At 48.7% G+C, this 10,391-nt stretch overlaps 2 protein-coding genes across 6 annotated transcripts; both read left to right on the top strand.

The window, feature by feature from the left end:
• The first annotated feature begins 359 nt into the window (after nucleotides 1-359).
• PCNA (proliferating cell nuclear antigen) lies at nucleotides 360-3,310 on the top strand. The gene is made up of 6 exons (XM_075724162.1): nucleotides 360-618; nucleotides 1,237-1,334; nucleotides 1,747-1,814; nucleotides 1,998-2,192; nucleotides 2,504-2,627; nucleotides 2,759-3,310. The coding sequence occupies exons 1-6, from the start codon at nucleotides 398-400 to the stop codon at nucleotides 2,839-2,841; spliced, it is 789 nt and encodes a 262-aa protein (XP_075580277.1). The 5' UTR covers nucleotides 360-397; the 3' UTR covers nucleotides 2,842-3,310.
• A 486-nt stretch (nucleotides 3,311-3,796) lies between these two features.
• On the top strand, nucleotides 3,797-10,383 carry TMEM230 (transmembrane protein 230). Of its 5 annotated transcripts, XM_075724161.1 has the most exons (6): nucleotides 3,797-5,887; nucleotides 7,136-7,465; nucleotides 8,153-8,280; nucleotides 8,761-8,883; nucleotides 9,811-9,956; nucleotides 10,202-10,223. In XM_075724161.1, the coding sequence occupies exons 3-5, from the start codon at nucleotides 8,182-8,184 to the stop codon at nucleotides 9,949-9,951; spliced, it is 363 nt and encodes a 120-aa protein (XP_075580276.1). In that variant the 5' UTR covers nucleotides 3,797-5,887; nucleotides 7,136-7,465; nucleotides 8,153-8,181; the 3' UTR covers nucleotides 9,952-9,956; nucleotides 10,202-10,223. The 5 variants fall into 5 exon arrangements, with proteins under 5 accessions (XP_075580276.1, XP_075580272.1, XP_075580274.1 ...); XM_075724157.1 differs by having other exon boundaries at nucleotides 9,811-10,383; XM_075724160.1 differs by having other exon boundaries at nucleotides 5,872-5,883; nucleotides 9,811-10,383.
• Nucleotides 10,384-10,391: the final 8 nt, after the last annotated feature.

Here is a 10,391-nt window from a genome sequence, read left to right as displayed (position 1 = left end):
GGAGCCCCCGAGCCAGCCGGGGCGCGGGGCGAGCGCGGCCTCCGCGGGCCGCCATCCCCGCTAGGCCCCGCCGGCCATCGCCGGCACGGCGAGGCGGGACGCGGGCTCGCGCCAGGGCGGGGGTGTAACCCGCGTGGTGATTGGCTCCCGCCGGACGAGGGGGCAGGATTAAGGGGAGGAGCGGCGCCGGGATTGGCCGGAGCGCGGGGGGCACCTGTCATGTGAGCGTGGATAGGGTTTCGCTGAGGGAGGGAAGGGCCGCTGGGGATTGGCTGCGGCGCGGCGGTGGGCGGGGCGCGGAGGGGGTATAAAAGCGGCGCTTGGCGGGCCGCGGCAGCCGGCGGTCAGTGGCGCTGCCTGCTTGTGTCCGTGCTGCCGCTCGCTGACTGCCGCCGGGATGTTCGAGGCGCGGCTGGTGCAGGGCTCGGTGCTCAAGCGGGTGCTGGAGGCCCTCAAGGACCTCATCACCGAGGCCTGCTGGGACCTGGGCTCGGGCGGCATCAGCCTGCAGAGCATGGACTCCTCGCACGTCTCCCTGGTGCAGCTCACGCTGCGCTCCGAGGGCTTCGACACCTACCGCTGCGACCGCAACATCGCCATGGGCGTCAACCTCTCCAGGTGCCGGCGGCGGGGCCTCTCCGGGCGCTGGGGGGGGCGCTGAGGGGAGCCGGGGCCTGCGGAGCCGGGGCCTGGGCCCTGAGGGGTGTGAGGGGAGCCGGGGCCCTGAGGAGAGCCAGGGCCTGGGGCCTGGGCCCTGAGGGGTGTGAGGGGAGCCGGGGCCCTGAGGAGAGCCAGGGCCTGGGGCCTGGGCCCTGAGGGGTGTGAGGGGAGCCGGGGGGCGCCGGCGGCCCTCGCCGTGCCCGGGGAGCGGCTCCTGGGGCGGGTGGGAGCCGTTCAGAGCCCTCCTGGGCCCCTTCCCCCATTCTCCTCACAGCTCTCGCGCCGTTTTTTGGCCGTGACGTCACTGCCGGCGCCGAGCGCGCGGCGCGCCGTGGCGGGAAAGCCTGGCGGGGAGCAGGGGAGGCCGGGCGCTGCCCGCCATGGCCCTGGGCCGCCCTGGGAGCGGGCTGCGGCGGGGGGAGCGGCCCGAGCGCTGCTCCTCCTGCACCGCCGCCTCCGAGGGTGCTGGGTGCTGCCCGCTAGTCGCGTTTGCGCGCTCTGTGCCGGGCAGCGGGCCCGTGTTCCTGCTCTGTCCGCTTGTAACCCTACGAGTGACCTACCTGTTCTCCCCCCTAGCATGTCCAAAATACTGAAATGTGCTGGAAACGAAGACATCATAACTCTCCGAGCAGAAGACAATGCGGATACATTGGCTCTGGTGTTTGAAGCACCAAGTGAGTGTTGTATTTGGGAACTAATTTGCTACCCTGATATTTCTAGGTAGTATTCATAGACTGAGCAGATGCTGGGATGGAGGGGAGTGAGAAGAAATGCTTCAGAAATGGGAGGGGTCAGCTGATACTTAAACTCTTAGAACAGGCTGGAGACATAAGCGTAACCAGCTTGACCCATGCTTTCTTTGTAAGAGAAAAATGCTTCTTTAGGCCACACACAGATGCCCTTGGTAGCTTCCTGTCCTCTTACAGCCTACCAAAAGCTGTTTGGGTCACTTCTGGATTTCTAGTAATTAAACAAGGTGGATCTTACTGTCACAATTGAGGTGTTTTTAATTGGGGGGCGGGGAACAAAAATTCAGGCTGATAGCTTCTCAGAAGCATTTGGTCAAACTATGCTTTGTTTCTTTAGATCAGGAAAAGGTTTCTGATTATGAGATGAAGCTAATGGATCTTGACGTGGAGCAGCTTGGAATTCCAGTAAGTAGCAGCTTGAATGACTGACTGCACTGTTTCTTAGAAATGGGTGTGTTCCCATGTTCATATCAGACTTAATATTTTGAGCTTGTAACATAACTTCCTTTGGAAAGACTACACAAACTCAAGTGTAGTGACTACGCCCAGCTTCTCGGTGGAAGTTTAATTGTGACGCTTGCTTTGCAGGAACAAGAATACAGTTGTGTAGTAAAAATGCCTTCTGCTGAATTTGCACGCATCTGTAGAGATCTCAGCCACATCGGTGATGCAGTTGTCATCTCCTGTGCAAAAGATGGTGTGAAATTTTCAGCTAACGGAGAGCTGGGAAATGGAAACATCAAGCTGTCACAGACCAGTAATGTGGATAAAGAGGAAGAAGCTGTAAGTTAAGCCTTCATGGCTACTGCGGTGTTTTCAGTGTTGAGGTTTCTACTATATGACTAATTCTCTGGCCTGTTGGGGGCTAAAGCTGGGTCATTGGATCATGTATTTCTCTGGTTTATAGATGAGAGGCAACAAATTGTTGCCAGCTTAGGTCTGTACCCCTGGGGCCTGTGAGCAGTGCTCAGCAGAACAGAGCGGGGAGTAGCACTGACAGCCTTTGCTTGAGGTGTCTGAATTATGAGAGAGACTTGAGGGAACTTGCTGTAGCTTGCATTTATTGAAGTCTAACCTGGCTGCTGGTTTTCTAGGTTACAATAGAGATGAATGAGCCAGTCCAGTTGACCTTTGCTCTGAGGTACTTGAACTTTTTTACCAAAGCCACTCCCCTGTCACCTACAGTAACACTCAGCATGTCTGCGGATGTTCCTCTTGGTAAGTAGGAGCAGCAATACTTGAAACATCTTTTAGAGCGCTGCCATCTTAAAACTGCATTCAGAACTCTTGACTGAATGGCTTTTCTGAAGAGCCTTCCAAATATGATGTGTTTTTTTTCTTTTTCCCAGTTGTGGAGTACAAGATTGCTGATATGGGACACTTAAAATACTACCTGGCTCCAAAGATCGAAGACCAACAAGAAGGCTCGTAATTGGAGTAGGACTGAGGGGGAGGTCTGGTCAGCTCTTCGGAGAGGACAGCTGACTTTGAGGAGGAAGTGGTGGTGGTAGCGATTTCAGTGCATCGGAGCATCTGATGAGCACTGTTAGGCATGTTGTGTAGATATCTCTGTAAATACTTTTCAACTGACTATTTTGCTATACTGGTGTCATTGGAAATAGACTAGAAAAAACCCAAAAGTTCCTATTTCTGTACTCCAATAATCTCTTAGGTGCTGTCTTAAGGTGAAATACCTTGCTCCTCTCAACTTGTGTTGGAGAAGGGGTGCAATATTTAACTCGAGTAAACATGATGTTTCCTAGAGTTTCACCTGTGCAGCTGTAGTTGGCTAGGGTTACTGTTCAGTTATGCTGTGAGTTTGTTTGACCTTCATTTATTTTTGAAGCTGGTATTCTAACTGAAACTTGGAAAATGGAAATAAAGAATGTAATTTCATGGTTTTTATCCTGTTTAAATGTGGATGGATGAATTGGTGCTTTGTCAAACTATGCTAATGTACCCTAGCTCCTTTTTCAAAGCAACTGCAATAGGCAAGCTTGTGCTTTCTTGTGCTGGAGTTTACAGCTGTGTTGATTGTTTAGATGTGTTGAAATGGAGGGGGTGTGGTTACAGTTTGAATAACCAATTGGTCCATCATGCTGTTTCCTTTAAGCAGAGGCGGTTTGTGAAACAGTTTTTCCTAAAAACACATTGGCTTGGGCAGAAGCCAGAGCTGCCTCTGGCAGGGACTGTCCTGTAGCTGTCACTGCCTCTGGTGAAGTCTGAGAGTGTGTAGGCACACGCTGCGGTGTAGTAGTGACAAAGTTCCTTGGTCTGATGGCGAGCTGTGTGAACCCTTCCTGCTTTTGCCTCTACTGCTTCTGGCCTATCAATGTTAGGCTGCTCCTCACAGGTCTGTGTGTTGCATTCATCGGGTGCCTCTGTCCCACACCTTACACACGTCTGTGACAAGTGTGGTGTGTGCTCGCCTGCGCCACCAGCAATGCCCCTCTAATCGAGGATGTTTGTGATCATGTTCATACTTACTGATGAAGATACAAGGTTTACAGCATGGTTCACCCTGAAGGTTTGATTGTGAAAAATAGGATTTGGAAACGGTTTCAGGCAGGTATTGTATTTTTTTTCTTTGCTTGCTGTATTGCTACCAGCTAGCCATAAATCCTTACCCTCCATCTGGAACCTGGGTGACTCTGCTTTGTCACAAATAAAGAAGCACTGAAAAGCAATTAATTTGCCTTGATCAGTGCTATGTGGTAAGTAGTACTTACAGGCTCCTTAGTGCTGTGGGTATTCTTATTTCTTTAGGAGGCTGTGTACTTCCACCAGTCAGCAATACAAGAGTAGCTTGAGCACAGGGTGCCTGCAAACTTGACAGCTGGAGAACCCAGCTGATTTGGCAGAAGAATTTCACAAGGTGGCAGTACTGGTTAAGAAACAAATTCTGCTGTGTCAGAATGATAGGAGTGGTGATAGAAATTGGTCCCTGCTCAAAGCCTGGGGACAGGATTCTTAATGCCCCTGCCCTTGATTCCTATTGGGAGCAGCACTGCTTCATTGCAAGAGATGGTTTAGACTCTGGTTTTCTTCTGCTGGGGTGCAGGTAGCTCCCTGCGTGGTTTTTGGCTCCCGTATTGAGCTTTGTCTTGTGTCTCCAGAGCATCCCCCATTTATTCCCTTGAACTGTCTTGGCTTGCTGATTAACTCAGTACCTGTAAGAAAACAGATCAAAAGCAAGATCTTGAGGTGCCCTAGAGCTTCTAAGCAATTGCTTAGTAGTGCCTGGAACACTAGTGGTGGATACCTTGGATAACCGGGAGGTGTTTTTCACTCCAAATGTGATGCTTCTTGGGTTGGAGTGCTGTTGGTACCCACACATACAGCAAGTAAATACATGCTTCAGCAAAGAATCAAAGATTCATGATGTTGAAATACGGAAGGCTTCTGATTTTCAATGATGTGTGTAAAGCTGGGCTGGTGATTGAAGCAAATTCTTTTTGGTGCAGCCTGCAGCTGTAGTGGGGATTATTTATGCTATTCTACTCAAACACATGGTAAAAATAAACCAAATGGTTTAATTGCTTATTTTTAGAGCTGTAATGACCAAGTTGAGTAGCCTCATGTTGTAAGAAACATCCTTTAATGTACATATCTATGCACTTGTGTCTTGATTTGGCCACTCTCTGCTTTCTGGATAAATCCTTATGAAAGCTGAAAGTTTACTTTGCCATTGCCATACCCAAATAATCAAAATTAAGATGTTCCCCCCCCCTGTTTTTTTTTTAAAGGGGTCTTAGTAAATGCTCTGTGTGTTTCTCCATGTTAGAGTAAGCCTTTGAAGTTTCTATCTTTACATATTTGGACTTACCAAGGAGAAAATAAGTAAGAAAGGGGGGATTCTTTGAAACTTAAGGAGATTAGGCTTTTCAGGCTCTAAATCCAGTATTTTAACAACTTGCTGGAACTGTGGCAATTCCTGCAGTTTCCTTGTTTGGAGCAGTTGGGGGAAGTAGATCCCCAGCTGTGTTTCACCTGAATGTGTTAATATTGTTCCAGGTGCTAGAGATCATTTTCTGGCTGTATCTTGTCTGTCACATACTTAGCCCTAAAGGAGGGCTGTGCAGTGTCTGACAGTTTAATTATGTCCAGATTTTCCTTCAGAAAATCAACTTCATTTTAAAGTGTGCGTGGCAGTGATGTGTGTGAACGTGCTCTTTCATAAACCATCTGCAAATGCAGCCCTGAAATGACAGATCTGCTCTGGTGGGTCTTGCATGATGTGGGCCTGGGTGGCCAGGACACGGTCCATGCCGGCCTGCCGAGGGGCACTGTAATTCCAGCTGCTGATCCGGAGTGCGGGGCTGAAAATAACCCAGCAGAGCTGAGTCAGCGAGCGGCTGCTGCCATAACCTGGAAGGAAATTGCTGTCATCAGGAATAAACTTCCTGGGTTGTTCTGTGGCCGGGGCAGCGCCGAAAAGATGTGGGAGAGATGGGTTTGATCAGCTGCGCAAATAGTAGGTAACTGTCTCTTTTACTAATGTGTTTTTCTTAATTTTTAAGGTGGGTGAGGCAGGGTGTGCAGCCTGTAGTTTTGGGGGAGCTCCCAGACATGTTGTGAACTTCCTGTTGGGCAGCAGAGAAACCATTTTGTGTCTGCAGGAGGGGGGTCGGGTGTGTTTATCGTGTTAGGTGTGAGATCTGAGCTCCCGAAAGGGCAAGAGATGACATTCCCCTTCCTTCCTTACTCCTGGGCAGAGAGGGTAGAGAAATACTGGTTTTATTTAGGGGAAAAACAGGAATTTGGCTTGAAGTGCCATGTTTGCATTTACTGCCAAGCTCCCCTCGTGAGCCTGCGCTCTACCCTGGAAGCCTTCCCCCAAGCAGTGCGGGTTCTGACTGTTTAAAACACAACCGTAGCGCATCATATCAAAACTTGAATTACAAGCGTGATTCACCATTTATTTGCCTCTTTAAGAGCACAGCACAGAGCTTGTTTCTGAGCTTGAACCAATGTAGAGCACAAAGAGTGAATCTTAGCGGACTTGAACCTGGCCCTCTTAAACATGAGGTCTGAGAGAGGTGGGTTTTTTGTGTTTGTCCTTAATAGCCTCTTGCTTGTTGGTAAGCAAGGTAATTGGGAGGGCAGGACAACTTATGCAAGTGTAAATTGGAAATAATTCCTAGGAAGTCACTAGGAATAGCCTGGTAAATAACAGGACAGTCAGTAAGAAGTCCCATGGTACTTTGGTGTAAAATGGGGCAGAGTCAGGAATTCTGACATGTTTCAGATGTGCTGATTTCTCTTGGTTTCTTCCCCTCCTGCACATCTACCCCTGGGCATGTGGGAGGCCTTGGGGGGTATTGGAGTAGTGACCTGAAAAACAGGGATGTGTAAGGAGCTGAGGATGTGAGTGTTACCACCCTGTAGGTGGGCGATATTTCCCTTGTCATTGGGGCTAGAAATGTTTTGTCTGTGCTTGGGCTTTGCTGCAAAAAAAGCAAGAAGTTCAAGTTAAAAGGTACAACTGTGGTTTGGGTTTTCTTATAAAAGTCAAACTTACTGCAGGAGGAACAAACCTGATGGCAGGGGAATGTGCCAGCAAGAGGGAGACAAAGGATTTCAGTTCAAGTGGAGAGACTAAACATTTCTGAGGAGATGCTATTACCTTAGATGTAGAATAGTATTATGGCAAAAGCATCTTTGTCCCTTCCTGTTGGAACAGTTGGGATATGCACTTTTGTTTTCTTTATTCCATACTTTCTCAGAAAATAAAAAAGCTCTGGAAGTTGGAAGAGTGTGGGAAGCCTATTTTCTGCCTCACTTCTGGGAATCGTGGCCCTGGGCTGCAGTGCAGGTTCCAGGCTGTGGGCGAGCGGATACCCAACACCTGGGTCCTGCTGGCTGGAGCTGTCGGGCCCTGCTCAGTGGCTCTGCAGTGGGGCAGGGACGTGTTGGCAGGCTGCATCCAGGCTTCAGCTCCTGAGAAGCTGGGCTCCAAGGTGCAGAAGAAAGCCAGCTCTGCCCCTCTTCCCGTGACTGTCGCTGCTGGCAGCAAAACTGCAGCGCTTGACTATATGGCGTGGTGAAATTGCAGGGTACGGCTCTGGCGTAACTAAATAAAGCTCCACCCTGAGCGCTGCCTCCCTCGCAGCTGGACAGACAAGTGACCTATGCTTTTTAGCTCCTTGCTGGTTTTTTGGTTACCTCACCCACTAACCACTCCATCCCCTTGTCATGCTCCCTCTGAGTCATGATGCGTGCTGTTTTGGGAATGACAGCTCCATTTCATTCTAGTTTCTAGTGGTTGTTTTTTGGTTTGGTTGGCTTTTTTTTTTTTCCAAGATGGATCTATTGCAAAATATCCGGATGGTTAAAAAGCTGCTTTGTTTAATTCTGGTTTGGGTTTATTTGCTACTGTCCCTCTTTAGAAATAGCTGGACCTCAGACATCTCCCTGCTGGAAGTGTGATCTTGTTGCGAAATGAGCTGGTTTTATACATTGTATATTGTTCTGGAAGGTCTATTTTGTTTTAAACACAAGTTCTACCTCAGTTTGAACTTTGCTTTCAAATATTGGCAAACCCTATTGCAGCTATATTCATGCTTTTGTATTTTAGGCTTAAATACAAAGTTTTGTTTGAACAGACTTATGAAAAAGAACAAAGATGCCTTTTGGTTAATACAGGCTTGACACTGGTTTCTCTCAAACTTGATCCATGTCTCAGACTCCATCATCCAGTTTGCACTGATTTTTTTTTTCTTGCCATTCTCTTTGTTTTCCAGGTTCTAGCTGATGCCCAGGCTTCCTTGTAATGATGCCATCACGTACAAATCTGACTGCTGGGATTCCCAGTAGCAAAGTCAAATATTCCAAGTTATCCAGCACTGATGATGGATATATTGACCTGCAGGTAAAAAGTGGGGAAGAAAGCCTCTTTCTGCTGCTGCTCTGACTGTGAGCTACTAGGAAAGGCTGCTGTAGTGTGCATATGTGCATGGGAGGCTGCTTTTTCTTCACCTCCAGCAGAGCAGCCTCAGCTCAGAAAGGTACAAAGCTAGCTGTGAGCTGCCACTTCGGCCCTTCTCCTCCAGCAAGCCCACAGAGCTTAACTGGAAACAAGATTGCTTGTTTAATGGGGTCAGATGCATTTCTTTGGAGGGAGGTGAATATCAGAGCAGATCTGGAAGCAACAGGTATAAACGCCGGCTCAGAAGCTGTGTCTCCATGAGCAGGATTCCTTGCAGAAGGGCCCTTAGAGCCCTGCAGCAGAGCTGCTGCAAGAGTTTATCCCATGTCATCTCTGCTAGCTGTGGGATTTGCATCTCTGCCAAGGTGGGAGGGGAACTGTGCTGAGTTAAGCTGGTTAATATTTGGGGTTTTTTCCATCCAGTTCAAGAAGAGCCCACCAAAAATCCCCTACAAGGCAATCGCACTGGCTGTTGTGCTCTTCATGATCGGGACCATCCTCATTATCATAGGAGCCCTCCTCTTGGCAGGATACATCAGCAAAGGCGTAAGTGGTTTGATTACACTTCTGTTAAGAGTTCTGCATTGCTTGCCCATTCCTCAAAGCCTGCCATGAACAGTCATGTTCAGTGTAAAAATTCGGAGCAAAAAGCCTGTAAGCAAGAAAGTAATCCCGTGCGCTGCCTTGCTGGTGTCTGCGAACAGCCCTGTTTCTCTGGCAGCAGAGCCCACTGATGTCTTTGGTTAGCGAGTCTGGAGCAGGTTCATAGCTGGATTGGAGATCTGCCAGGGTGGGCTGAGTCTCTCTGTCCTCCCTCGGGTACAGTTTCATTTTAATGCTACATCCCTGCAGCGGCCAGCTTGCTGTCCTGGAAAAATCTTCATGCTGGGATCATCATTCTTCTAGTGAAGATCATCTGGTGACTTTGTAGGAGATAGCAGATGGCTACGTAGGACACAGCACCACTTTTCTCATCTCTCTGTATTTCTGATCCATTGAAAAGGGATCTGTTTGTAGTTGACTTGGTGCTCCTCTACGGCACGCTTCTCCTTTTACCTTGTGCCCTATGGAATTGCTCTGCAGTTGGCAGCTGCTGCTTATCGCTGTGGAAACAGCAGTGCTTTGGCTGCATCAGAAGCAGTCCAGGCACAGATAGGAGAGCTCGCTCTCAGCCAAGCATGTGGCACCCAGCCTGTGGCTGGCACTTCTGTAATTTGATTAGTGTTAGGAGGAGCCACCCCTCCTATCCGAAGGAGAAGTTCAGTTGAGGGTTTCCTGTACCAAGGAGGAGATGCCAGGGAGAGGACTTTCAGCTCAGCCTGAAGAAAACTGAGATATTTCTAATTTAAGATGAATTTTTTTGCCAGCTAGCCAGGCCTTAGGGATGAATAGTTGAGGCAGGACTTAAGAAAAAGGAAAGACCCCCCTCATACAGATCTCTTCTTACTGCACTTGCATGTCTCTCCTCTGCAGGGAACGGACCGTGCTATCCCTGTGCTCATCATTGGGATCCTTGTGTTTCTCCCAGGCTTCTACCACCTGCGCATCGCATACTATGCTTCCAAAGGCTACCGGGGCTATTCCTATGACGATATCCCGGATTTTGATGATTGAACAATGTATTTAATCGTGTTGTAATTAGGTTGGCGGTAAGAGCTGTTAGTTACCCTGGATATTGGAGGGGGCCTGTAAGATTGGAGGTGAAATATATCATCACAAGGTGCCAGTTCCTGCTTTGGAGGTGGTGTGGGTTTTTCAGTTGGGGGGGTGGGGACTTGAACACAGAATTGACCAAAAGGATTGCAACATTAGGTGGCAAGAACATGTGATTTATTGTATTTTTTCCTCTTTTGGTTACATAAAGCTGGTTGCTTGTAAGAAGTTCTTCCGGGGCAAGGCAATTCTAGCAGTTTTCCAAAAATAGATGAGCCAGTTTCAGCAGTGAAGGTATTTGGTTTTTCTAACTGTTTTATAGAGCTTGTTTTAGTTTTCAGTGCGCTTGTGGTTATCATTGGGTTTACTTTTGCAGACAAACACCATAGCTAAATTCTCTC

This window comes from Pelecanus crispus, chromosome 21, assembly GCF_030463565.1.
Source record: "Pelecanus crispus isolate bPelCri1 chromosome 21, bPelCri1.pri, whole genome shotgun sequence".
NCBI classification, from domain to species: domain Eukaryota; kingdom Metazoa; phylum Chordata; class Aves; order Pelecaniformes; family Pelecanidae; genus Pelecanus; species Pelecanus crispus.
This window is presented reverse-complemented; position numbering and strand designations above follow the sequence as displayed.

Bases quoted from the DNA above. Each gene is read 5' to 3' on its own strand.
- PCNA (XM_075724162.1), top strand. From the start codon at position 398: ATGTTCGAGGCGCGGCTGGTGCAGGGCTCGGTGCTCAAGCGGGTGCTG. The intron at 1,335-1,746 runs GTGAGTGTTGTA...TTGTTTCTTTAG, and splicing joins TCTGGTGTTTGAAGCACCAA to ATCAGGAAAAGGTTTCTGAT. The intron at 2,193-2,503 runs GTAAGTTAAGCC...CTGGTTTTCTAG, and splicing joins TGGATAAAGAGGAAGAAGCT to GTTACAATAGAGATGAATGA.
- TMEM230 (XM_075724159.1), top strand. From the start codon at position 8,182: ATGATGCCATCACGTACAAATCTGACTGCTGGGATTCCCAGTAGCAAA. The intron at 8,281-8,760 runs GTAAAAAGTGGG...TTTTCCATCCAG, and splicing joins ATGGATATATTGACCTGCAG to TTCAAGAAGAGCCCACCAAA. The intron at 8,884-9,810 runs GTAAGTGGTTTG...TCTCCTCTGCAG, and splicing joins CAGGATACATCAGCAAAGGC to GGAACGGACCGTGCTATCCC.